The 26,675-nt window shown below is 68.3% G+C and overlaps 2 protein-coding genes across 2 annotated transcripts in view; both read left to right on the top strand.

Moving 5' to 3' along the window:
• Positions 1–403: 403 nt before the first annotated feature.
• On the top strand, positions 404–2,287 carry AURANDRAFT_72084 (hypothetical protein; the record flags this gene model as incomplete). Its single annotated transcript, XM_009041047.1, has 2 exons — positions 404–1,697; positions 1,801–2,287. The coding sequence occupies 2 exons, from the start codon at positions 467–469 to the stop codon at positions 2,256–2,258; spliced, it is 1,689 nt and encodes a 562-aa protein (XP_009039295.1).
• A 2,954-nt stretch (positions 2,288–5,241) lies between these two features.
• The window catches only part of AURANDRAFT_72083 (hypothetical protein), a gene marked incomplete at both ends in the record, with an annotated part of 64,044 nt that continues 42,610 nt past the window's right edge, over positions 5,242–26,675 (top strand). The window contains 26 exons of the mRNA XM_009041048.1: positions 5,242–5,534; positions 5,597–7,006; positions 7,113–8,802; positions 8,922–9,175; positions 9,433–10,239; positions 10,712–10,951; positions 11,018–11,111; positions 13,282–14,167; positions 14,367–14,692; positions 14,862–16,354; positions 16,895–17,944; positions 19,527–19,671; positions 19,863–19,951; positions 20,027–20,054; positions 20,452–20,860; positions 20,976–21,046; positions 21,227–21,312; positions 22,032–22,099; positions 22,384–22,510; positions 22,569–22,796; positions 23,042–23,103; positions 24,316–24,587; positions 25,169–25,261; positions 25,377–25,414; positions 25,583–26,160; positions 26,290–26,534. Coding sequence (XP_009039296.1) covers positions 5,242–5,534; positions 5,597–7,006; positions 7,113–8,802; positions 8,922–9,175; positions 9,433–10,239; positions 10,712–10,951; positions 11,018–11,111; positions 13,282–14,167; positions 14,367–14,692; positions 14,862–16,354; positions 16,895–17,944; positions 19,527–19,671; positions 19,863–19,951; positions 20,027–20,054; positions 20,452–20,860; positions 20,976–21,046; positions 21,227–21,312; positions 22,032–22,099; positions 22,384–22,510; positions 22,569–22,796; positions 23,042–23,103; positions 24,316–24,587; positions 25,169–25,261; positions 25,377–25,414; positions 25,583–26,160; positions 26,290–26,534 — 11,082 coding nt within the window. The remainder of the gene's footprint in view (positions 5,535–5,596; positions 7,007–7,112; positions 8,803–8,921; positions 9,176–9,432; positions 10,240–10,711; positions 10,952–11,017; positions 11,112–13,281; positions 14,168–14,366; positions 14,693–14,861; positions 16,355–16,894; positions 17,945–19,526; positions 19,672–19,862; positions 19,952–20,026; positions 20,055–20,451; positions 20,861–20,975; positions 21,047–21,226; positions 21,313–22,031; positions 22,100–22,383; positions 22,511–22,568; positions 22,797–23,041; positions 23,104–24,315; positions 24,588–25,168; positions 25,262–25,376; positions 25,415–25,582; positions 26,161–26,289; positions 26,535–26,675) is intronic.

The raw sequence follows: 26,675 nt of genomic DNA, 5'->3' as shown, positions 1-26,675 counted from the left end.
GTCAGCGTCTCCGTCTTGTGGCCCGCGAGCTTGACCGCGGCTTTGCCGTCGAAGCGGTGCCGGTGCCGCTCCTTGACGAGCTCCGGGTCCTCGGGCCCCTTGTCGACGATGAGCTCCGTCATCGTCGACACGACGGCCTCGAGCATGAAGGGCTTGGCGACGCCGTGGGGCTCGCTGAGCTGCTCCTCCGTGTAGTCCTTGACCACCTCCGGCTTCACCTTGATGTCGTGCATCTCGACCATCTTCTCCCCGGCCTCGAGGTCGCCCTTCTTCGACACGAGGAGCGTGTCCTCGTCCTCCGCCCCGAGGCAGCTCACGTCGCCGAGGCACGCCATGGCCATGGTGGACTGCCCGGCCGACGTATACAACAGGCTCCCTGCGGATTTGAGGCCACGAGTTTTTTCACTCCTGCGGATATTAATGTAAACGTGAAGTTTCTGGTCCGCCCGGCTGCCAGTTTGTCACGATGATCCGCTCCATACTCGCGGCGCTGTGGGCGCGACAGGCCTCGGGCGCGGCGTGGAAGTACTTCGACCCGGCGCTCGGCGCCGACAACTGCAGCGAGCCGGCGCTGCCCCTGTCCTGCGACTACGCCAGGTGGCCCGCGCCGTCCTGCGCCGGCGAGGCGCCGGCGTCGACCTGCGTCGCGCCCTGCCCCCTCTGCGCCGACCGCGCTCAGGAGATCCTGGAACGGTCCGAGGCCGTCGCGTCGAAGCTCATGGCCGCGGACCCCAAGGCGCACGCGCCGCCCGTGAGCGAGTGCCGGCCCTACGTGCAGACGTCCAAACACCACCGCGACTACGGCCAGATCACGCTGAACTTCCGCGCCGGCGGCGTGCTCGCCTGGGTCGCCACCGAGGCCGAGGGCACGGAGACGGGCGACATCCTCGAGATCGGCGCGAGCTCGGGCGTCGGGTCCACGCGGATCCTGTCCGAGTCGCTCCGCTGGGCGATCGAGGAGGGCCTCACGGCGAAAGGCCGCCGCCTCCACAGCCTCGAGTTCCGCCCCCACCTCGTGGCGTTGGGCCGGTCCATGGCCGCCGCCTGCGGCTGGCCCAGCGACACGCGCCTCGCGTCGGCCGTCGACGCCGCGTGCATGCCGACGTGCTCCGGGACGCGTCCAGCCGCGTGGCTCGCGAACGAGCGGTCGGGCGCGGCCATGCACGAGGTCGGCGTGCTCGGCGCGCTCTGCGCGACGCGGAAGTTCTCCGTGATCTTCGCCGACGGCGGCGCGTTCACGGGCGACGACGAGTGGCGCCAGATCAAGGCGTTCTGTGGTCACGTGAAGTGGATCGTCCTGGACGACACGCACGAGAAGACGCCCATGATCCTCGCCGAGGCCCACGCGAACCCGGACCGCTGGGAGGTTGTCTACGAGGAGAGCCTCTGCGACGCGTCGACGGCGCCGGGCCGCGGCGGCGCGCGGCGGCGCCTCGCGGACGAGGGCAACGGCACCGCGACGGGCCGGCGCCGCCTCGCGGTGCTGACGCAGCGCGAGCGCGCGCGCGCGAAGCGCACGCAGAAGCAGGGCCGGGCCATCCGCGTGAACCGGGGGAAAGCGTCGAAGAAGCCCCCGGCGCCGTCGGCGCCGAAGCAGATGGCGAAGAACCGCGGCAAGGCGGCCGCCGCGGACGCGGACGGGCCCCGGCGGACGACGTACCAGTGCGGCGGCAACACGCACAACGGCAAGTTCAACGGTCGCAGCGCGGCGAACGACGGGCCCCACGCGACGGCCCTGCTGAAACGCGCGGACCGGCGTCTTCGCGTGATTTTTTCGCCCCGGGGACCCGTCGTCGGTAGGCATCAACGGCGCGACGGGCGGCTACCACCGCCAGTTCGCGCTGATCCGGCACAAGTGGGCCTTCGGCGACCACTCGCCGGACGTGCCGCCCATGTCCATGCCGCCGCCGCCGCCGTCGAAGAAGGCGAAGATGATGCCGCCGCGGAAACGGCCGCCGCCGCCGCCGGTCAAGGACCCCGTCGGCGCCGCGCTGCCGGCCGCGTTCAGCCTCGCGCCCGCGGCGCCGCCGCCGCCGGAGCCCGCGGTCTCCGCCGAGGCCCTCGGCAAGCTCGAGGCGGCCCTCGCCATCCCGAGCCACGACGTCGCCAAGGAGGTCGAGACGCTCCCCGCCGCCGCGGCCGACGACGCCGCGGCCGACGAGCCCGCGCCCGAGGGCGTCCCGCGGGCCGCCCTCATCCCCGTCTTCGTCGCCCTCTTCTTCGCCGGCCGCGCCTTCGAACTGCGCCGCGCGCGGTAAATTTTGCGGACTTTAGGCTAAAGTTTAGCGGTACTGGGGAGGTGTTGTCGTGCGACGGGCGCTCGCCAAGGGCTCAGAGGCTAGGTCCGAGGCAAAAAGCGTCGAGCGACGCCGCACGCTGACAAGTGCGCACGATGCCCCCGCGACTCGAGGACCTCCCCGCCGCCGTCTGGAAGGAGAATCTGATGCCGTTCATGGAATTCTGGGAGGTCTACCCCGCCCTGGCCGCGAACAAGTCGCTCGTGGCGCTCCGATCTCTTGTTTCGGAGTTCGAGCTGAACAAGGCCGTCGCGGACTTGGAGGGCTTCACTTTAAGAGAGGGTATGCATGGGATCCCTACTCGCAGAGGCTTTGAACGGTACAAGGTCGTCGCGACGGCCACGGCGCCCCGTAATGTTGAAGCGTTGGTGATATTCGGCACGATGCTCGCCGAGGGCTGTTCACATCCCGACGTCGGCCGCGCGGCTTCTCCTGCTCTCGCGGCGCGCGCCCTTCATTTGGCGCTGGCCTACGAAACGTCGGACGACTTCCCTTGTCACGTCTTCTCGGACGCGACCGCGGCGTGCGACCACGCGCGGTACCGGCTCGCGCTCCTTCACCGCGACGGCCTCGGAGTGGTCCAGTCGTGCGCGATCGCCCGCGGTTACCTCGAGACTGTGATCGAGCGCGCGCCCCCTTTCCACGGGGAGAGCAAGTGCCTTCAAGTGCACATGAGGATTCCGTTTGCCATGCGCGCGCTCGGGGAACTCGTGCGGTACTCTGACGACGTGACGCCGGCCGCCGCGCGCCGTGCGCTCGAGCTCGTGGAGCGAGCCACTGATGCGGAGCATCGACGACCAATTGACGACTGTATCCACGGTTGGTACGCAATAGGACTTTGTCACGCGGCCCTTGCCGCCGCGGGCGAAGATGAAGACGGCAATCACGCGAGGGAAGCGGCCATCCACTTCCACTCTTCGTGCGAGTCAGGTAGAACTCATCTTAATCGCCTCCGCACCGACGGGCCTGCCGCCTACGAGCTCGGTCGGCTCTTTGAGCAAGGCATCGGAGTCCCCCAGTCCCGAGATGGGGCCTTGCTGCTGTTTCAGGTGGCCGCCAACAGCGGCGAAGACTACTTTTATCGCCCGATGCGCAGCCTCTCCGCGCGACTCGCAGACAACGACGCCTGGATGTCCCAATCGCGACGGAGCATTGAAACTATTGCGAGGTATCACGAGATGCTGTCTGATGCCCTCCGTCTATCCTATGAGGCCGAATACGAATACGGCGATGGAGGCGTAGAGTTTGGCCCGAGCGATCTGGCAGAAGTTCGCGCGCTTGATGGTGACACGGGCGGCGCCGCGTCTTGCATCGTCGCCATGTTCTTCAGTGAGGAAGATTGGACGCCCTAAAGTAACACTTCGTGTGTCGAGTCCATAGTCGAGGCTCGACGCGGTCGCCGATCTCGTGCCGATCTGGTGGCGGCGACTCCTGCGAGGCCCCGCGAACGACGGCGTCGGTCGCCGCCGAAACCTCCCGAAATAAAACCCAAAACCTTACCCGGAGCCGCTCCGCGTGGCCCGGGGCACCTTGCAGTGCTTGATCTGGAACGCGGTGAGCGCGACGGCGAAGGCCTGGAGCGGGTTGATGGGGTAGCGGAAGTCGAGGGCGAAGGTCTTCGCCGCGAGCTTGCCGAGCTGGAAGGCGGCGTTGTCCGCGTCCTCGCGCGCCGCGCCGTCGTTGAGGACGTCCTCGGTGTAGATGAGGAAGTTCTTCGACGACGACGTCCGCACGCGCTTCCGGCCGAAGTGGAGGCTCAGGCAGCCGAGCTGCTTGTTCCAGGTCGGGAGCTTGTTGCGGAGGCGCACGCGGCTCTCGCGCGGCGGCGGCGGCGGCCGGCGCCAGTCGTGCTTGTAGTGCGCGCCCGGGCTCTCGACGGCCGCGGGAAGGGCGACGTCGAGGCGCCGGAGCTCCGCGCCCTGCTCCGCGCACCAGATGGAGCTCGGCCGCACCTCGGCGAGGGGCTTCTCCGGCGCGATGGCGCTCGCCGCGGACACGAGGCGCAGCTCGAAGCACGGGCCCCGCGGCGTCTTTCGGTGCGCGAGGACCGCGACGACGTGGCGCATCGCGGCCGGCGCGCGGCCGCGCAGCCCGCGCTCGTCGACGGACGCGGGGAAGTCCTCGTAGGTGGACACGTAGTAGCAGTCGTCGACGAGCTTCGCGCAGAGGAGGAAGTCGCCGGCCTCGGAGCAGAGCTGGAACTCGGACTTGTGCGGCCGCGTGAGCTTGCAGAGCACCCAGTGGTGCGTCGCGTCGCGCTTCGCGTTGAAGCCCCGCGACGTCGGCGTCAGCAGGTCCTCGGAGATGAACTCGCGGCAGTCGCCGCTCTCGAGCGAGTCGTAGTCCTCGAAGACGGGCATGGCCACGGGCGGGACCATGGCGACCATCGCGGCGCCTCTGGGGGTGTTTGTGTGGGTTTGTCCGGCGCACCCAGGTCCCGGCGACGACGCGACGACGGCGGGTCCGCGCGCGCCTCGGCCCGCGTTCGGCGCAGCCCGTCTTCTGTCAGCCCCAGTCCGCTGTTTTGTACGCGTGATAAGCCGATATTTCGCATGCTTGCACTTACACTTGCACCTGCACGTCCGGCAGCTCTTCCTCCTCTCGGACCACGATCAAAGCTTGGGCTGCCGTCGTCGACGGCCTGCCCCCCCCCCCATTTCCTTCCGGGACTTGGGGTCTGTCAGTACTGGTGCGCGCGCCGCGTCCCGCGCGCCGCGCGCTGCCCCGGACCCGCGCGGCCCCATTTTTTTCCGCGCCGCGCGCGCCCAGCCCGCCCGCTCGCCGGCGCTCACGTGGCCGTTTGTCGCCGTAGGGTGTCGCCTCCAAGCGCCTCTGGAAGCCGTGTTGTTACTACGTCTCCAGAACCCCAGTACTTTCAAAACTGCTTCGCAGTAAGAAAAGGTCCGAACCGGCCGACTAGCAGACTAGCGCACGTTCTTCGACCATGGCGTCATTCGGCTCCGCGGTCGGTTCCCCTTTGAAATTCCTGGTGGCCCTCGCGGCCACCGTGCTCCCGGGCGCGGCGGACCTCCAGGTCCCCTCCGCGCCCACGGACGCTCTGTTGGAGGTTGTCTCCGGCGACTCGCTCGCGCTCGCGTGGGCCTCGCCGATGACGGACGGCGGCGCCGCCGTCCAGTCGTATCAAGTAGAATGGGACACGAACCCCGGCAGAGCAGAGGTCCAGACCGTGACGACGTCGACCTACATCGGCGCCAACGAGCTGCAGACCATCTCCACGTCCGCGCGCGGCGTCCTTTGTCGCGAGGCGCGCGCTCCGGGACCGCGCGCGCGCCTTTCAGGTCCGCGGCGGACATCGACGAGATCCAGAACGTGACGACCGTCGCGAGCCCGATCCGCGAGGTCCAGACCGTGACGGCGACGGCGCCCGTCGGCGGCACGCTCGCGGGCACCTTCGCGCTCGCGCTCGACACGCGCGTCACCGGCGGCTCGCTGCAGTACACGGGCGCGATCCCCGCGGACGCGGCGACGTGCTGCGGGCGCACGTCGATGACGGCCATGGTCGAGGCCCTGTCGAACGTCGGCAGCGGCAACGTCTACAACGTGAGCCGCGAGGCCGTCGACGTCGACGGCGGCGTCGGCTGGCGATGGCGCGTCACCTTCGACCGGTCGCTCGCGGACGTGCCGCAGCTCCAGCTGCTGGACGCGTCCGCGCTGACGCTCGGGTCGTCCATCGCGCTCGGCACGGCCGTCGAGGGCAACGCCATCTCCGGCGCCTTCCGCTTGTCCTTCAACGGCGACACGACGGCGCTGATCCCGTCGGACGCGACCGCGGGCGAGCTCGAGGACGCGTTGGAGCTCCTGGACACGATCACGGACGTCACGGTCATCCGCGGCGACGAGGCGGCCTTTGGCGGCTTCACCTGGTGGGTCACCTTCGTCCACGACGACAACGCGGGCGACGTGCCCCTGCTCGAGCCCGTCTGGAGCGGCACGCTCCTCGGCACGTCCGGCGATCCGTGGGTCAACGTCACCGAGCACGTGCCGGGCAACGAGCTCTCGGGGTCCTTCAACATCTCCTTCAACGGCAACGCCGAGAGCGCCAAGGTGCCCTTCGACGCGACCGTGTCGGAGCTCGCGAACGCGCTCCAGTCGCTGCCGCAGATCCCCGACGGGACGGTGGCGGTCACCCGTACCGGCCCGGACTTCGAGCTCGGCTACGTCTGGACCGTGTCCTTCCTCGACGACGTCAACCGCACCTTCGAGGGCGACGTGTCGCCCCTCACCGTGTCGTCGTCGACGTACCTCGGCGGCCAGAACGCGCAGGTCGACGTCGCGGAGCTCCGCAAGGGCACCGTCAAGGAGATCCAGCGCCTCAACGTCACGCGGACGTCGAACAAGGACGACGCCTTCTACCTCACCTTCCGCGGCGAGACGACGGGCGCCATCTACGCGTCGCCGGACAAGCTCGACAAGTCCTGCGGCTCCGCGGAGTACGAGGTCCAGCAGGTCCGCGTCGCCACCCAGGACACGACGTCCGCGGGCGGCGACGGCACCGTGTCGCCCCGGACGACCTTCCGCCTGAGCTACGGCTCGGAGACGACGGACTACATCTACGCCAACGACGGCACGGGCGACTGCTCCGTCGCCGCCGGCGAGATCGAGACGGAGCTCGAGAAGTTCGACGCGTTCTACCAGGTCGACGTGTCCTCCTCGGTGCGGAATTCCCGACTTCAAAGGCTCCGATCTCGGTCGTTTCGGCTGATTCTTGGACGAGCCATCATCTCTCGGAACGGTCTCTGGAACGCGCGCGCGCGGAACGCTCGCGTTGAAGCGACGTTGAATCGTCCTTTTCAGGTCCTACTCGGCGACGGTCGCGGCGCAGGAGTGCTGGTGGAACGTCACCTTCTCGTCGTCGCCGGGCAACGTCGCCGCGCTCACCGTCTCCGCGTCGCGCGAGGGCGTCGGCGCCGAGGACGGGCCGGCGAGCTCCGCGTCCATCGGCGACGACACGCTCTACGTCCGCGAACTCGTCTCGGGCAAGACGGACCTCGTCCAGTCGGAGCTCGAGGGCCTCTCGACGATCGGGCGCGTCACCGTCGACTCGCGGCCCGACCCCATCAACGCGCTGACCTGCCTCTACACGATCACCTTCGACACGAACGCGGGCTACCTGCCCCTCATCGGCGTCGCGACGTCCGGCACCGACGAGACGGGCGAGTGGCCCTGGGCGGACACGAACACGACGGTGAACGTGACGCGCATCCGCAGCTCGACGTCCGAGGCGCTCAGCGGCGACTTCGCGCTGGAGTTCCGCGGCCAGCGCACGGGCTACCTGACCTACGACTCGTCGTCGTACGACGTCGAGGCCGCGCTCGAGTCGCTGTCGACGATCGGCTCCGTGGCGGTGAACCGCACGGCGGCGGACGAGAACGGCGGCCACACCTGGAGCATCACCTTTCTCTCCGAGCTCGGCGACGTGCCCATGCTCATCGCCGACGACCTCGACATGTCCGGCACCGCGGTGACCGCGACGACGTACCTCGTCACGCAGGGCGTCTTCCCGCCGTTCAACTCCCTCGACGAGGCCAACGGCCTGCCCCTGGGGTCGGCGGCGGTGACGGACCTGGCGGACCTGCAGCTCGAAGTCTCGGGCCTCGAGCGCAACATCCCCTACTACTTCCGCGTCTTCGCCGTCAACGCAATCGGCCAGGGGCCGGCGTCCCTCACGACGCCGCCCTACGCCATCCCCGTGCCGGCGAAGCCGTCGGAGCCGACGGACGTCGCCCTGAGCGTGCTCGACTCGACGTCGCTGCGCGTCGTCCTCGCGGACCCGCTCCGCGACGGCGGCGACTCCGTCGACTCGTACCGCGTCGAATACGCGGGCGAGGCCTTCACCGACGAGGTCCAGGCCGTGCGCATCTACGTGAATTCGACGACGGAGGTCCAGGTCATCGAGACGAACGTCACCGAAAAGCCCGAGATCCAGTTGGTCCATGCTTTGCTCGATCCGAGCTACGCGGGCGCGACGACCGTCGAGTGGCAGCTCCTCGAGTGCGACGCGTCGGGCGGCTCCTTCACTTTGACCTTCGACGGCCTCACGACGCGCTCCATCGCCTACGACGCCGACGAGGCGACGGTGAAATCGGCGCTCCAGGAGCTGACGAACGTCAACAAGGTCACCGTGGCCTTCGTCGGCGTCGGCCTCCTCTCGGACGGCGTCGTCGACACCGCGTGCGTCGACGGCGGCGACTCGCGCGTCGACTACGCCGACAGCGCCACGGGCTTCACGGCGGGCATGAACATCACCTTCAACTCCGTGTCGGACTACGTCGGCGACGTGCCGGCCCTCGAGCCCTACACGAACGAGCTCGACGGGTTGCGGCGCGTCGTCGTCACCGAGTTCGACGGCGACTGGGGCCTCGGCGGCACCTTCAAGCTCACCTTCCGCGGCGCGACGACGGACGCCATCGTCTACGACGCCAGCGCGTCGGCCGTCGAGAGCGCCCTCATCGCGCTCGACACGATCCAGCAGGGCGGCGTCGAGGTCTCGGCCGGGGCCGCGATTCAACGTTGACTTCAACTTTGTGTTTGGAATAGAGAGAAAACCGCTTGAGAAAATCGCCGAAACCGACGGCGATGGAAAAATTACCTCTGCGTCTCCAGGTCTCGGACGTGTCCGCGTCCATGTCGACGCCGTACGACAGCAACGAGCACCTCTGGGAGGTGACCTTCGTCGGGAGCGGCGTCGGCGGCGACGTCGAGGCGCTCCAGATCCGCGCGGACGACGACCTGCTCACGGGCTCCGGCGCGCGGCTCCGCGTCTACGCGGACGGCTCCGAGAAGTCGTCCGACATCCGGAGCTCCGCGACGGCCGAGTCCCGCGCGGGCAGCGAGCTCGGCGGCTCCTTCACGCTGACGTGCGCGCGCGGCGTCCCTTGTTCTTCGCGGCACTTCAAGGCGGCTCGTCCGCTTTTTTTCTTCGCGGCACTTCAACGAAGATCCAAGGCGGCTCGTCCGGGGGAGTTTCGCCGCCGGAGCGGCGTGGCTCCGATTCTGAGCGCAGTGGCTCCGATCCTTCGGTCGAACCCCCTTCTTCGAACCCCCCTCGCGCCGTGAGATACGACTCCGGCGGCGAAACGCCCCCGGACGAGCCCGAAACCCCGCTCTTCCATAGGCTTCGCCAGCACACCACCGAGCCCATCGAGTTCAACGCGGCCGCGTCGACGATGAAGGCGCGCCTCGAGGCCCTGCCGAACGTCGGGAACGTGGACGTCCTCCGCTCGGCTCCGGGCAGCCGGCGCGAATACGCGTGGACCGTCTCCTTCGTGTCGAATCCGGGCTACTTCCCGCCGAACTCGCGGAACCTAGCGCTGTTGGTCCCCGACACGTCGGACCTCGAGGGCACGGGCGCCAGCTGCGAGGTCAAGGAGCGGCTGCAGGGCAGCGAACCGCTCAAGGGCGCGTTCCAGCTCATGTTCTGCAACAGCACGTACGCGGACGGCTACGCCGACGCGTGCGAGTACACGGATCTGCTCGAGAACGACCTCGAGGCGCCCCAGTTCGAGGCGATCCTCGAGGACCTGGACCACGTCGGCGACGTCGACGTCTCCCGCGTCACGAACAGCGACGGCTACACCTGGTACATCACTTTCGGGGGCTGCTCGCTCACGGAGGACCTCGAGGACGTCTGCAACGAGGGCGACGTGGCGCTCATGAAATGGCTCGAGTCGAACTCTACCTTAACGGGCGGATCGTCGGCGCCAAATGTAACCATCGAGGAGGTCGTGCGCGGCACCGGCCCTGGCACGTGCTCGGATCGCGTCGACGAAGACGGCAAGTGCGTCGCCGTCGAGACGGATTTGAGCGGCGGCGAGCCCTACGCCTACGACATCCTCGGCTTGGAGACGGGCGAGCGCGTCTACGTCCGCGCGCGCTGGCACAACGAGCTCGGCTTCGGGCCGTACTCGCTCAGCGAGCCTGAGTACGAGACTCCGACGTCGGCCCAGCGCCCGGAGAAACTACTTCAACACCCGGGGCCGCGCCGCGACGCCCCACCGCTTCTCTGGCGCCGGAGAGGTGCTACGTCCACTCCACCGCCGAGGGGCTGGCTTGCAAAAGATCCTCGGCAGGACAACATGCCATTCGGAAGCCCCCGAGACCGGTGCTACTTCAACGCGGGGCCGCGCCGCGGAGGTCTTCTCGGGCGACGCGGTTCCGTCCGGGGCCGCGGGGGTTCTCCCAGCGCCCCGGCCGCGCGACGAACGAGCGGAAAGGCTTCGTGCGACGAACGAACGGAGGGCCTTGGGGCGGTACCGATAGGCGAGCACCGGGACGCGTCCCAAAGCCCCTAGTGCCCCCTCGGCGATCCGCTCGAGAGCCGCACGGAGCCCTCGGCGAGAGGCCAAGCTTCCGCTCGTCGTCCCGGGGCACCGTGCGACGACGCGCTCCCGCAGGTGGAACGCGCCCGGCGCCCCCCCCGCGGTTCGGCTCTTGAACTCGTCCGCCGTGAGCGTGGCCGTCGCGTGGGACCGCCCCACCGAGGACGGCGGCGCGCCCGTGATGGGCTACGAGCTCTGGCTCGACAACTGGGAGGGTGGCGCGTCGCGCATCGTCTTCGACGGGAGCGATCAGCCGGACACCATGGCCTTCACGGTGCGGACCAAGACGAGCGTCGGGGTCGAGAGTGGCAAACAGTACCGATCAGTGTCTACGTAGCCTCGTCCGGAGCCTACGAACCTATGACCTACGCGCCCACGCAGGTATCGCTTTCTTGTGCGAGCTGTCAATTATTGCTCGTCGCGCGACACGGACCTGCTCTGCTACGGCGAATTCAGCCCGGTCTCGGTCTTCACCGTGCGCGCTCCGCGCGCTCCGCTCGCTCCGATGGCGCCGCGCCAAGGATCGACGGGCGGCATCGGGACGGTGGCCCCCGGCGACGCGTCCATCGCGGTGCACTGGGATGCGCCGGTCGATAACGGGGGCAGCAACATCACGAGCTACCAGCGCGTATCCGGCGTCGAGTCTTTAATCGCGCGCGCGCGCGGGGCGGGTTCGGTGGGGAATTGGGGTGTGCGGGACCTCGGCGCGCGCGGCCTCGGCGCGCGCGGCCTCGGCGCGCGCGGCCTCGGCGCGCGCGGCCTCGGCGCGCGCGGCCTCGGCGTGCGGGACCTCGGCGCGCGCCGCGGTGCTTCTTCTTCGTGCTCATGGCGCCGGGCGTCTACTCGAACATGTTCTCGTACTCCGCGTAGTCCTTCTTGAGCTGCGCGTTCTCCTTCTTGAGCTTCTCGTTCTCGGCCGTGAGCTCGGCGATCTCCTGCTCGAGGTCGTCGGCCTTGGCCGCCTGCTTCTTGAGGTCCTCGAGCTTCTTCTTGCAGTCGGCGCGGTGGGCCTCGCGCTTGACGATCTCGACCTCGTCGTCGTCGGCGGCCTCGGCCTCGGCGGCCTCCTCGGCCTCGACGGCCTTCTTGGCCTTCTTGCGCCGCGGCGGCGACGTGCCGCCCGTGTCCTTGGCCTTGGCCTTGGGCGGCGTCTTGGGCACGGGCCGCTTCTTGCCCTGGGACGCGGGCGTGTCGCGCTGCTGCGACTGCGACGGCACGGACTCCTGCGACGGCGCGGAGGAATAGGGCGTCTCGCCGGGCGGGTACTGGGCCTCCGGCCCGAAGGTGGCCTCGCTCTGGCTCGCCTGGCTGGGCAGCATCGTTTGCGAGTCCTCGAGCTGCGACCCGGGCACCGTGGCCATGTCGCCGATGGACGACCGGAGCGTCTCGACGACCGCGGGCATGGGGATGCGCTTGTTGCCGGCCGTGTGCGTCGGGAGCGCGTCGATCGCCCGCAGCACGTCGGCGGCGTCGCACTTGCGCTCGTACTTGTCCTCGCCGATGGACTCGAGCTTCAGCGCGACGAGGAGCGTGCCGACGATCTCGCCGCGGACGTCGGGCGACGACGTCGGGGACGCCGTGAGCGCATTCCCGGCCGTGTCGCGCAGCGAGTGGCGGGCGCGCTCGTCGCACGCCGCGAAGTCCATGGTCTTGAGGTAGAGCTGCGTCATGAGCTGATTGACTTGCTTCCAATTCTGCGGACGGACGCTTCGTCGGCGGACGATCGGGCGCGCGCGACGCGGGGGAGGGGCGGGAGAAGCGGACGCACCGGTTTCTTGTTCTCGAAGATGGGGCAGAGGCATTGGAGCAGGTGCGAGCAGGCCGCGAACGCGGTCTTGCGCGACGCCATGAACTTGCCGAAATTGTGAGTGCCCTCATGGAGTTCGAGCCACAACTCTAGCTGCGCGGCAGACAGCGCCCCCTCTTTGGCGGTAGACGACGACTGCGACATGACGAGGCGGCGAGGCGCCCGGGGCTTGACGCGGCGACGCAGCGGCGGGGCGGCGAGTACTTGCTCAAGTCCTGAGGCAAAGGGGAGAGAGAGAGAAAAATCGCCACAAGCTCCTGAGGGCGAGAGCTTTTGAGGTGCGAGACATCGCCGGCGACTCCCGCTGCTTCGCACACTTTGAGGGCGTGTCGAGCGGCCGTTTGCACGTCTGCTCGCCCATCCACGCCCCCTCAAGGGCGCTGCACACGCGGCGGTCAAGGTGGAAAAAGTCGATCAGATTTCGGTGCACGAGCGAGGCCGGGGCGGCGGCGCGGCGCTGGGCGCGACGAGCGACATCATGAGCAGCGACGAGGACTCGTACGGGTCCCGGAGCGACCGCTCCGAGTCGCCGGGGCGAGGCTCGCGGCGCGGCGCGAGCGGCGACGACGGCGGTCGGGGGCGGCGTCCGAGCAGCTCTCCTGGGTCCGCTCAAAATCGCGCGCGCGACGACGCGGCGCCGCTCTGGGGCCGCGGGGTGGTCCGCGGCGTCGCCGCGGACGGTTTAGCGCGCGGGCGGGCGCGTTCAGCCGGCTCGGCCGCGGCGGCGGCGTCGACGCCGGGCGACGGGCGACGGCGCGCGGTGAACCTGGTCACGCCGGCCACGCGAGCGGGCGCCGACCGCGCGCGATGGTGGAATGACGCCGACATGAACTGCCAGAACGACGGCGAGGCCGAGGTCGCCGTGGTTTCGGGCGGCGCGACGCCCGCGGCGCCGGTGCGAACGACGGACCCGCGGGTGGTCGTCAAGCTGCGGCTGGGGTGCGGGAACTGGGGCATGGGCGTGCCCGACGACCCGTCCGAGGGCGAGGCGGTGCGCGGCGCGCGGCGCGCGCGCGACCTCGACCTCGGCGACGAGCCGCGCTCCAAGCCGGCGGCGCTCGGCGCCGCGGACCGGCGACTGATCGCCAAGCTCCGGCCGGGGTGCGAGGGCTGGGGCATGGGCGTGCCCTACGACCCGTCGAAGGCCTCCGAGGACGAGACGAGCGCGCCGCGGCCCCGCGACGGCAACGGCGACGTCGTCATGGACGACGCGGGCGACTCCGGCGACGCGGGCGACTCCGGCGTCGGCGCGAACGGCTTCCGGGACGTCTTCATGGGCGACGCGGGCGACGCGGGCGTCGGCGCGAACGGCTTCGGCGACGAGGACTTCGGCGGCGGCTTCGACGCCGACGACGAGCGCGAGGGCGACGGCCACGGCCACGGCGACGGCCACGGTCGGGCCCCCGCGGCCCCGTCGCCGCTGCCGCACGAGCGGCGCTACGCCGCGGCCGCGGCGCTGGAGCGCAGCTCCGGTTCCGGCCGCGGCGGCGAGGCCCAGGCCGCGCCGCCGCCGGCGGGCCTCGGGCGCGTCGGCGGCGCAGGGACTCGTCTCTGGTTCGCGGTGCCCGCGGACGGCGAGCTCGACGAGCCCGGCGCGCCCGTCGTCGTCGCGCTCCCGGGCATGGGGAAAGTCAAGGTCCTCGTGCCCCCCGGGGCCCGCGAAGGCGACTGGGTCGCCTTCGCGGGCAACGTGGTACTTTCCCGGCGCACCGGCGCCGCGCCGTGTGCACATCAAATCTTCAACTCGACTTCAATGTGAGCGTATTCGAATGTTTCGACACAATCACATCCGCCGTGCTTCGAGAACTCGACGAGAGCAATCGATTCGTCCAAAAATCAGCCGACTCGACTTCGATTTGACCGAGCTGCTATGTTGTAAAGTTTGGTCGGGACGTCCCAAACCAGCGGTTGATTTCAACGCAGGCGGCGCGTCCGCCGCGCGGCCCGTGGCCGTCGGGTCGTTCGAATTCCATTCGTCCGGCCCGGCGGAGCTCGTGCTCGAGTCGCTCGGCGGCGCGGCGGCGGCCGGGCCGCCGAGCGACCAGGCCGCGACGCGCGTCGTCGGCTCTCGGGTCGGGGGCGTCGTCGCGTTCGCGGTGCCCGCGAGCCACGAGGTGGGGGCGCCGCTCCTCGTCGAGGCGCCGGGCACGCCGGCCTTCCGGCTGCGCGTGCCCGCGGGCGTCGTCGAGGGCGACGCGCTCCTCCTCGAGGGCAAGCTCGCGCTCACCAGCGCAGGAAAAGGGTGCGACGTTCCCAACTTCAAAGGCTCCGATCTCGGCCGCTTTCCACTCGTTTCGGCTGATTTTTGGACGAGCGATCATCCCTCGGGGCGCTCTCGAAGCGTGGATGCGTTTTCCGGAACGCGCGCGCGCGGAACACTCATTTCGAAGCGTGTCGAATCAGCCGTTTCCTGCCCAGGTCGCGTGGGCGGTGCCGCGCGACGGCGGCTTCGGCGGCTTCGGCGGCTTCGAGGACCCGGGCTCCGGCGGCTTCGCGGACCCGGGCTCCGGCGACGACTCCATCGGCGGCGACGGCGACGCGATCTGGGCGACGGACCGCCTCGCGGAGCTGGGGCTGGCGCTGAAGCTGCACGACGTCGCGCTGCGGCAGATGTTCGACATGAACGCGGACGAGGCCGACACGCGCGGGTTCGTCGAGACCGTCGTGCCCGCGGGCGACGCCCGGGAGAAGTTCCTCCAGAGCCTCTTCGAGCGCCGGCGCCAGCGCCGCGCCGTTCGGCGCGCCGCGGCCGCCGAGCTCCGGCGCCCCGAAGCCGCCTCGGCGAGCTTGCCCGCGACGCCCGTGGGCGTCGCGTCGCTGCTGCCCGCGCGCGACGGCGACCCGCCGGAGCTCGTCATCGACCTCTTCCCCGCGTGGGACGCGGACATGGAGTACGTGCCGCGCGGCCGCGACCTGGGCCTCGCGGACCGCGGCGTGGACCTCTCCGGCGAGCCCGGCGACTCGAGCGGGTCCAAGGCGTCGCCCGGCGCGGCGCTCCAGGTCGCGACGCTGGACGGCGGGTCCGGCGGCGAGGGCGACTTCGGCGAGGACCTGGGCTTCGCGGACCGCGGCGGCGGCTACGGCCGCGGCGGCTCCGGCCGCGGCGACGTCGGCGCGGACCCGGGCGGCCTCAGCGGCGGCTTCGGCGGCGGCTCCGGCGGCGGGACCCCGGGCCTCGTCGGCGGCGAGGCGCCTCGCGCCGCGGGGCACCCGCCCGAGTCCTCGCCGGGCGCTGACCTGAGCCGCGGCTCCGGCTTCGGCGGCGGCGTCGACGCGATGGACCTCTCCGGCGACTCGAGCGGGTCCGAGACCTACTTGAGCGGCGCCGGCGGCTTCGGCGGCGGCGGCCCGGGGCTTCACGAGCGCGGGGGCACGTCGGTGTTCAGCCGCACGCGGTCGCGGCGAAAGCCGGCCGCGGACCGCCGGCGCCGCGGCCCCGCCATGGCTTCCGCCGATGGTCCGTCGCTGGGTCCCGACCTGGGCGGCCTCAGCGATGGATCCGGCGGCGGCCCTGGGCATCGCGCGGGCGCTCGTGCTCTCGATGAGGCCGTGGATGATGCTCTCGATGGCACCGTGGCTTCGCGGACGCGCCTCGGCGAGGGGCGGCTGCGACGCTGCGACAACTACGTGGAGTCCGACGGCGACGGCTCCAGCGGCGAGGAGTTCTTCGTGGACAAGCGCACGCGCGGCGACGACGACGGCTCCGAGCCGGACGACGAGGCGTCGGGGATCCTCGCGGACCGCGGCGGCCGCGGCCGCGGCGTCTCCGGCTTCGGCTCCGGCGCGTCCTTCGCGTCCGGCCTCAAGGGCAAGAGCGTCACGAGCGCCGCGTCCGTCGAGCTCGACGAGGGCTCCGGCGACTCGCGGGACGGCGACGAGGACGGCGGCGGCGAGGAGGGCTCTCTGGATCTGTCTCCTCGCTCTTGGTTGAGTCGAGGCATGCTTACGATTGAAGCAAAACAGACTGCCGAGTACAGCCTCGACCCAAATGCGACTACGAACTGGGTCCTTGTCAAAGATTCATCGCGCAAGCAGACAACAACCACGGCTATTATGAGAAAGAACCGGATTTTGGTCCTCGTGCACCTCGAACGCGTGCCGCTGACGCTCGCGGAGCTCAACCGCAGAGCCGCGTTGCCCCCAATGCACAAAGACTTCATTAACCTGTTCGAACTACGGGAGTACTTGCGTGCTCTGAATCTGGAGCTCGACCACTCAACATCAAGAACGCGGACGCTCGATCGACTTCGCTCGTTCTTCGCGACCAAGCCTGACGGCTTCATGCTCATCTCTCGCATGCCAGTCGAAGACAATCTGATTGGTTTCGCCTTGGAGCAGTGCGAGTCCGCCGCGGAGCGCACCGCTGTGCTCAAGCTTGCCGTGGACCTGCGCGCGGATCCCACGACTGCCGTACCTGAAGCACCACCGGTCAGAGCGAATCAAATCGCCAGCAGCCAGGCCGTGACGAGGCCTTACTTCGTCTACCACGCCGGGTTATCGCAGCACTCGGAGCTCGGCGCCAAGCAGGCCAACGACGCGAAAGTCTTCGTGCACGTCGACAAGAACCCGCTTCGTCGCGAGGATCTCCTGGATGACCTGTTCCGAAGCAGCTACCTGGATAGCCGCGTCTTGAACGAATTCTGCCGCGCCGCGAACGCACCAATGTCGAACATACCGAAGGTCGCCGTCAAGGCGCTGGTGAAACACTTCGACGACAACCCGGGCTCCGTGATCGTGTCGACGCTGAACGTCGAGACGAAGCTCAAGCACTACGCCATGGAGATGAAGGAGCGCGCCGCCGATCGCGAGAAGGCGGAGAAGGCCGAGGCCGAGGAGAAGGCCGCCCGCGAGCAGGAGCGGGACGTGCGTCATCGTAGCGAGGTCGACATCGTCGCATGCGCGAGAGCAGGCGTGCCCTTCAAGAGCATCGCCGCCGAACTTGGGACCGGTGCCGAAGCATTGACGCCCGGCGACGTCGCCGACATCGTGCGCCGGCTGGCGCCGGAGTTCGATGGCGTCAAGGGCAGCCTCGGCGTCTTCGGCTCGGCGCGGGCGCTCGAGCCCACGGACCAGGAAATGTCGCTCAACTCCGAGGACCTGGCGCACGCGGAGCTCGCGCAGGCGCCCCAGGCCGCGGGCTGCGGCGTGAAGGCAACGCCTGGCTCGGCGGCCATCACGGAAGCTCAACGGGTGCGTGTTTCCTACAACGCAACCCACGTATTCCTCCGGAAATTAGTGAAAAAACTTCGAGCTCCCGGCGGCGGCCTCAAGCCTTCTATCAGGAAGAAAGCCGCCCGCGACGACAAAGCTGGCGTCGGTGTGCGGATGCAGATCCTCGCGTTCCTCGAGATCGCCATCGGGATCCGACGGACGTTCCTGGTGCAGTCGGACCCTGACGACCCGCTGATTTCGGGCCCGAACGGTCGCACGACGGCGGCTGTGGACGTCCCGACTGAGGAATTGTTGGACGACTTGGAAGTTCTCTTCGAGTCGTACTGGAAGTACCCCTCGAGGCCCCGCGATGGGCCCCGCGATGGCAAAGTTTCCGTCGAATCGTTCCGTGCGCTCGGCGCTCTGCCAGCGTTCATCCTCCTCGTGCGCGACTTGAAACTCCTCACGTACACCGGAGGTGCGCTTGATCCGAGGGCGACGTCCACCGGGCGGTTCGTCGCCTTTGACCCGTCTGTGGTCGAGGCGGCCGGCTCGCTCGCGCTGCTCGCGCGGCTGCTGAATGAGTGCATCGCCGCCGCGATTGGGTGGGGCTTGCGCCAAACGTCCGCTACGGCATTGACCACTCGGGCGCGCGACTACGCGCTTGCGCGTATCAGCCCTGCCATTCAAATCGTGGGCCGGCAATGCTCGCCGAGACAGAACAACGGACAGTACCAGGACCTTCTTCGTCACCTCTACGCGGAGCTGCAGGTCGCATTATTCATTGAGTACCCGCACTATCTCGCGGCCCGCGAATGCTCGCGCATGACGCTGAAATACCACTTTATCCTCCATCACGGCGCGGCGCGTAAAAAGCCACTCGTCCTCGCGTTCGACATCGCGCGCGATGGAAAGTTGGTCTGCGAAATTGAAGCGCGGCTCGAAGCTGCTGGCTTTCGGCGACCTAACATCACGATTACCTCCCAGATGGTTTCTACTTACGACGCCGTCCGGCTGCTCGTCTCCGAATTTCCGTAAACGCAAGCGTCGTCGTTCCCCGTCGCGCTCCTCTACCTACACGGGCCACCACCGCCGCCGCTTCCCGGGTCACTAGTTCGCCGGGCACATCGCCCTGCTCGCCCCTTAGAACCCCTAGTCGAGGCGCTTCTGCGGCGACACCCGTGCCCGGCGCTGGACCGCTACTCCGTCCGGCCCGCGGTCCTGCTCCGTCGGGAGGCGTCCGTTCTCGGGGCGGCTTCGCTCGAGGCGGCGGCGCTCCTAGGGCCGCTGGACCCGGCGCTCGACGCAGAGCTTCGAGGTCGCGGCCCTGGGCCCGTCCGCGGCGGGCCCGCCGCGGACGCCTGGCTCTTGCTGGAGAAGCACAGCAGCGCGCGGAGCTCGACGGAGGCGTCCGGTCGGCGGGCCGGCGGCGCTCGACGCGGCGCTCGACGCGGCGCTCGGGCCGGCGCCGCTCGGACCGGCGCCACTCGAGGCGGAGCTCCGAGGCCGTGGCCCTGGGCCCGCAGCGGGCCCGCGGACGTCTGGCTAGGGCAGACGCGGAGCTCGACGGAAGCGTCCGGTCGGCGGGCGGGCGGCGCTCGACGCGGCGGCGCTTGGGCTGGCGGCGCTTGGCCTTGCGGCGCTCGAGCTGGCGTCGCTCGACGCGGAGCTCCGACGCGCTGACCGCGGACCCGTCCGCGGCGGGCTCGCGGACGCCGCGTGCTGATGAAGCACAGCAACCGGGGCCGCTGCGTCGACGGACGCGGCGGCCCGGACCTCGGCGTCGAACCGCGGCTCCGCTGGCCACGGGGCTCGCGGCGCGGCGCCGATGGGCCCTTCTGGGCACCACGGCGACGACGGACGTTTCCCATAATTTCTACGCCTCCTGTTCCCCTGATTTGTGTGAGTTCGGCTGGATTTGTTCTTGTTTAGGTTGTGGATGGCGCCGCCTTCGAAAGAATTTTCTAAAATCGTCCTCGACGCGGACATTCCCTCCGTCGACAAGCTGCCGGGCCGCTCCGTCGTCATGCGCCACGTCGTGGACCAGCTCTCCGAGGGCGAGTTGTATCGATTCTATGTGCAAGCGGTCAACGCCAAGGGACGCTCGAGCAGGAGCCCAGTGATGAGTGCTATTGCCGGGACGGTTCCAGGGATGGATTTTGACGGCAACCATACCTATGCTGGCGTTCGCGTGAAGAACATCGATGTCGAACAGCCGCGTCGTCGCATGCCGGAGCCTGCTGATCTCTGATGCACCCATCTACGCAGGTTGGCGAGACGAGCGTACACGTCGGCTGGCGCGCGCCCGCTCCGAATTCCACGGGCGGCTCCGCTATTACTGGTTACAATTTGTACATGTATCCTGGTGCCTCGTCATTCCCTGCGTCGATGCATCTCTGCGTGTCAGATGCTTCAAATTGTATCCTTCATAGGCTGAACTCCGTCTCCGACCCCGACCCGGTGAAGCAGGAAGTCCAACGCGTCATCGTAACGAGCTCCGCGCCGCGAGACGAGACCCAGCGACTGCTCTTCACCAATGTCGACAGCGACACGACGTCGATCCGGCTCTATGTCTCCGGGCAATGGACGAGCACCTCGCTCACCCCGGCAGATTCGAACAGCGTCTGGAGTTCGGCGATTGAGACTGCTCTTGGGTGTTCGGGCTGCGTATCCGTCGTCGGCAACGCGGGCTACTCGTCGTCGAACAAGACGATCAGCTTTCTCGGGACGGGCTCTGTGGACCTCCTTGCTGTTGACGAGGAGAGTATCGTGGCCGCGGACAGCTCGTACGACGCGAATGCGAGCAGCCGCGTCGCAGCGTGCTGGGGCCCGCTGTTCTCTGACGCACCCATCGCAGGTCACCGTCGAGCGGATCTTGTCGGGCAGCTCCGAGCTGACAGGCACCTTCACGCTCAGCTTCGACGGCGCCGAGACGGAGGCTATCGACGTCGACGCAAGCGCCGAGGACGTCAAGGCGTACCTCGAGGACCTGTCGACGCTGTCGGTCGTTGAAGTCTCGCGCAACACGACGTCGTCGTGGGGCGCAGCTGAATGGTTGGTTACGTTCCTGTCGGAAGCCGGCGACCTGCCCCTGATGCGAGCAACTTCGGGAAGGCTCAGCTACGACTCGGCGACGCCCGCGGCGTACGTCGAGACGGTGCTGCCCGGTACGAGCGCCGTGCTCGTCTACAACGGCTCGAACCAGGGCAGGACAAGAGAGCGAAATTCCCAACTTCAAAGGCTCCTTTCTCGGCCGTTTTCCACTCGTTTCGGCTGATTTTTGGACGAGCGATCATCTCTCGGAACGGTCTCGAAGCGTGGAACGCGCGCGCGCGAAACACTCACGTTGAAGCGACATTGAATCTCTCTTGTCCTGCCCAGGCTCGGACGCTCCCGATGTTCTCGACTTCGAAGCTACTGGCTTGACGACCGACTCGCTCTACGCGTTTAAGGTGCAACCGTTGAACTTGGTCGGCGGAGGAGTGCTCAGTCGCGCGTCGATGACCGTGGCGGCTCGCAGCGGTGCCGCTGCGTCTCAGACGACGGCCAGCGGCTCGTCTCTCGCAGTCGGCATGGCGCGCGGCCGGCGTTCCTTTTGCACGTGTTCCCCGACGACCACGAATTTCCCCTAGGCCGGCGTCGTCTACGAGCAACAGGTCGTGTCGCTCGACCTCAGCGGCGGCGACGCCTTCTTGCGCCTTGGGAATGGCTACGAGTGGTCCGCACCCGCGGCGTTTAGTTGTTTATTTAGTTGTTTACTTCAGCAATACTTCAATATGAGCCCATGAACGGCCCCGGCTAACGCCGCCTGCCACGCCCGCCGTTCCTGGCCCGCGTCTTGCGGCGGCGTTGTTGCCACGGGCCCGTGCCGAGAGGTCGATCCGAGAGGGCTTTGGTGGGCACGGGAACGAGCGCTCGGCGCCGGGCTGCCGCGACCACCAATACCCGGGCCTCCGACTCGTCGGGGTCCCGGACGAGGTCGGCGCGCTCTGGCCGCCGGCGCGCCGACGCCGACGCCGCGGGCGGCGGGTCTACGTGCTGAGAGGTCGATTCGAGGCGGCTCGGATGGGCTCGGGAACAAGCTCTCCGCGCAGGTCCGCCGCTTTGACCGGCCAGTCGTCGACGACTAAGTGGATGTCAGTGTTACAGCAGGACGACCTAGCAATCGGTGCCGTTCACGTGACGCGCTCCAACTCGTCTTGGATGGGGACCTCGACGGGCACGCTCGATGGCTGCGTGCGAATCAAATCTTCAAAACGACTTCAACGTGCGCGTGCTCGAACGTTTCGACACGGATTCTTCTGCCGTGCTTCGAGAACTCGCGGAGAGGTAACGACTCGTCCAAAGATCAACCAAAACGACTTCGATTTGGCCGAGCTAGAGAATTTCGAAGTTTTGTTGCGACGGCCCAAACCAGCGGTTGATTTGCGCGCGCAGGTATACCATCACGTTCCTGGACCGCGTCGGAGACGTCCCGCTCTTGGAGCTCTCGGCCAGCGATGCGGGTTTCGTGGAACACGTCGGCTCGAATGTTTCGGAATTTCTGAAAGGGAGGGCTAACACCTTTACGATCGAGCCCAAGAAAGCTAGTGGCGCACAGGGCAGGAAAAGGGTGATTCAAGTTCGCTTCAACATGAGTGTTCCGCGCGCGCGCGTTTCGGAAACAGCACCCACGCTTCGAGAGCGCTCCGAGAGATGATCGCTCGTCCAAAAATCAGCCGAAACGAGCGGAAAACGACCGAGATAGGAGCCTTTGAAGTTGGGAATTTCGCACCCTTTTCCTGCCCAGGTGGCGCTCCCCTCCGCGATTTGACGGCCGCCAGAAAGCGCGAGGGCGAGGACATCTTCTACACGGAGCTCTTCGAGTACGACGAGGACGGCGAGTACGTGCACTACGCAGACGGAGGCGTGGCGACGTGCGCTTCGGCGTCCGTTCACGCGCGCGGCGCGCGCTCATTCTGCGAAACACAACAGGTATAACCCCGCTCAATACGAGATCCAGAAGCTCGTCTTCGACGCCGGCTACAGCGGAGACTACACCATCTCGCTGAACCAGAGCTCCCGCGCGGACGGCGTCAACGACAAGACGGCGGCGCTGTCGTCGGGCTGCACGGCCTACCAGATGAAGGTTGCACTCGAGGCGCTCGACAACATCGAGGCCGTCGACGTCTCGCGCAACGGCAGCTCGGCGACCGGCCTGTCGTACGCCGTGACTTTCAGCCAGCCGACCAGCGTCCGGAGATTCCGTGCCCCCCAGAAACTCGTCTTCTACTGTAGCGCACGACCTCGGCACCCGACCGCTCCTGTTACTGAGCACCAGCCCGTCCGACGGCTACGTCGGGCGCACGCAGGCGGGCATCACTGAGATCCAGACGATCATCCTGTCGGACGCCGGCGCCTTGAAGACGGGCCGCGGGCTCCTGTTCTTCACCGCGCTTCCGCCGCAGGTCCACGGACACGGAGTTCGTCGAGGACACGCAGAGCATCCACGTCAAGACGTCCACGGACGGTGCGGACCGGCGCGGGACCCCGAGAGCCGAGAGTTCGATTCGTCGAGAATCGCCGCGATCAGCGATTTTTGGACCGGTCGAACGGGCACGTGGTCCACGCGAGGATCGACCCGGCTCTTCCGGGCCATCCATTACCTCGAGCGGGGCCGCTGACGACTCGGCGGCGGGCTGCCTGGGGCGTCAGGCCGCGGCGGTGAGCCGCCGAATGAGCCCAATCGCCTGCGATCGAGTGATTTTGGCTGGTCGAACCACCTCGTTCCTCGACGAGATGATGTGGCGCGCTCTTCCGGGTCATCCATCACCTCGAGCGGGGCCGCCGGGGACTCGGCCGTGGGCTGCCAGAGGCGCCCGGCCGCGGCGGTGAGCCGCCGAATGAGCCTGATCGGCCCGATTCCCGCGATCGAGCGATTTTGGCTGGTCGAACCGCCTCGTTCCTCGACGAGATGATGTGGCGCGCTCTTCCGGGCCATCCATCACCTCGAGCGGGGCCGCCGGGGACTCGGCCGTGGGCTGCCAGAGGCGCCCGGCCGCGGCGGTGAGCCGCCGAATGAGCCTGATCGGCCCGATTCCCGCGATCGAGCGATTTTGGCTGGTCGAACCGCCTCGTTCCTCGACGAGATGATGTGGCGCGCTCTTCCGGGCCATCCATCACCTCGAGCGGGGTCGCCGGGGACTCGGCCGTGGGCTGCCAGAGGCGCCCGGCCGCGGCGGTGAGCCGCCGAATGAGCCTGATCGGCCCGATTCCCGCGATCGAGCGATTTTGGCTGGTCGAACCGCCTCGTTCCTCGACGAGATGATGTGGCGCGCTCTTCCGGGCCATCCATCACCTCGAGCGGGGCCGCCGGGGACTCGGCCGTGGGCTGCCAGAGGCGCCCGGCCGCGGCGGTGAGCCGCCAAAATCACTCGTTCAGCCGCGATCGGCGATTTTTGGACCGGTCGAACGGGCACGTGGTCCACGCGAGGATCGACCTGGGTCGCTCGGGCGGCCCATCACCTCGAGTGGAGTCGCCGGCGACTTGGCTATGGTCTGCCTGGGGCGCCAGGCCGGCGGCGGGGAGCCGCTGAGAGGGCTGCTCGGACTTCAAAATCTACTCGGACCCCCGGCCATTCGTGACCCCCGGCCAAAAGAAACTGAAATCAGTTTCTGGCCTGGGGTATTCCGCGCGCGCGCCTCATCCGGCCGCTCGCCTCCTGAGCCCCCCTCTTCGCAGGCTACTTCACGCTCCGATTGGGCGATGGCACCGATTACACGACGTCCCTCGACCTCACGAGCGCAACGAACGCCGAGGTCGAAGCGGCGCTCGAGGCTTTGGACGGCGTGTACGACGTCTCCGTCAGCGACGGTACGGCTGACGCCGGCTCCTTCACTGGAAACGCGTGGGACGTGACCTTTCACAGCCCCGTCGGCGACGTGAGCAATTTAGTGGTCCTCGACTCCTCGGGCGACGATGACGGCGACGTGACCTACAACGTCGTGGAGCTCGTCCGCACGCCGCGTGGAAATCACAAACTTCAACCCGACTTCAACTTCCGCCTATTTGAACGTCGCAGCGCGAGGTCTTCTACTCTCTGTAGAGAACCCATTGAAAGCAAACGCCTCGTCCAAGAATCAGCCAAAACGACTGCGATTCGACCGAGCTAGAGAGCTTTGAGGCCTATCAGCTACTCTTCAACGCGAGAAATCTCGTTCGAGCCCCCGCGCCCACCGGCCCTCGACCCGCGGCGTGCACATCCTCCCGGGCATGCCTCGGAGGCTCGAGCCGCCGCCGCGGTGCGGGGGCGAGGAGGTGCGGGAGGCCCGCGGCAGCACCGGCTCCCTTCAATGCGAGAGACTGTGGTCCGGAAGCGGCTCGTCGGCGGACCGACGTCGTCCCGCGACGCTCCGGCCGGCAAGCCAGTCACCTGGCGCGCCGGCCGTCGCCGGGAGGCGGTCCGCGGGAGCTGCCCCGGCGACGACCGGATCGCGGTTGCCGACCCAAGGCGACGTCGCGGCTTTTTGGAAGTTCGTCCACGACGATGTCGGGCGCGGCTCACCGCTGGGCTCACTCGTCCATGTCCTCGCAGGTCAAGGGCGACTCCGGGCTTGCGGGGACATACACGGTAGCGTACGAGGGCTCGTACTCCGCGGATATTGCCTACGAGGCGACGGCCGCGGATGTCAAGAGCCTGCTTGAAGATCTAGACACGATCGACGAGGCGCACCGCCGCGTCTTTTGGCGTTTTGCCTCACTTCAACAAAAAATGGTGCCTTCAACCAACTCGCTGCACTTAGGTCGACGTCGAGAAGGAGGTCCTTGGTTCGAGCATCAAGTACACTGTAACCTTTACCAAGCAGCAGCTTCCCGCGCCTTGAAATTTTACGCGCCCCAGCGCCCGTCGCCGCCGTCGCCGCGCCGCGCCTCGCGCGCCTCCAGGGCTGCCGGGTCGACGCCGTCGCGCGCGCGTTCTTCTCCCCCCAAACCCCCCAAACCCGCGCAGGCTCGGCAACCTCCGCGAGCTCGCCGCGTCGCCCTACGTCTACGAAGAGCAGACGATCTCCACGACCGGCGGCGACCCGACGCCGCTCGGCGGCTCCTTCAGCCTGACGTTCTACAACGAGACGACGGGGCCGATCGCCTACGACGCCTCCGCGGACGCCGTCAAGGCGGCGCTCGAGGGGCTGCCGAGCATCGACCGCGTCGACGTCGCCAAGGTCGAGGGCAGCTACGGCCAGGCCGACTGGCTCGTGACGTTCCGCTCGGAACTCGGCGACCTCGACCTCCTCGACTGCGACGCCAGCCTCACGACGGGGAGCGACGCGGCGTGCGCCGCCGACGAGATCGTCGCCGGCGACAGCGACTCGCTCACGGGCAACACGCCGACGGTCCACACGGAGGAGAAGGTCGCGGGCCTGCCGAGCTACACCGGCATGTTCACGCCGGCCGCGACGGGCGACTACGACGTCGTCGTGCGCCAGCTCACGCAGGGCGGCCTCTCGGCGGAGTACTTTGACAACCAGTGGCTCCAGGGCGATCCGACGGTCGAGCGCATCGACGCGGCGATCAACTTCGACTGGGGTCGAAAGCGGCGCGGCGATGACCGTGTTTTCTCTGCTAGGAGGCAGAGAACGATAGAGCCTTGGAGAGAACCGCAGAGCTTCGAAGCCCCCGCCGCGCGCTCCGCGCCTCCACCGCAAAACTTTTTAGGCACGGGCGCGCTGACCCCCTACGGCCGCGACTACGTGTCCGCGCGCTGGAGCGGCAAGCTCAAGGCCTCCTACAACGAGATCTACACCATCTTCTGCCGCGCCGACGACGGCATCCGCCTCTACGTCGACCACGAGCTCGTCGTCGACGCCTGGGAGAACGCGAGCGTCACCAACGGCGGCCAGCGCGTCGACCTCCGGCTCAGCGCCGGCGGCTACCACGACATCGTCGTCGAGTACAAGGAGGTCACCGGGGCGGCGTCCGTGTCGCTCTACTGGTCCTCCTACTCGACCACGTACGCGCCGATCCCGTCGGGCGCCGCGCCGGACGATATCTTCAACGCGACTTCAATACCTTGACGCGACGTTCGTTCGGGCGGCCCGGNG

The sequence above is a fragment of the Aureococcus anophagefferens genome (genome assembly GCF_000186865.1).
Source record: "Aureococcus anophagefferens unplaced genomic scaffold AURANscaffold_18, whole genome shotgun sequence".
NCBI lineage: Eukaryota > Pelagophyceae > Pelagomonadales > Pelagomonadaceae > Aureococcus > Aureococcus anophagefferens.
This window is presented reverse-complemented; position numbering and strand designations above follow the sequence as displayed.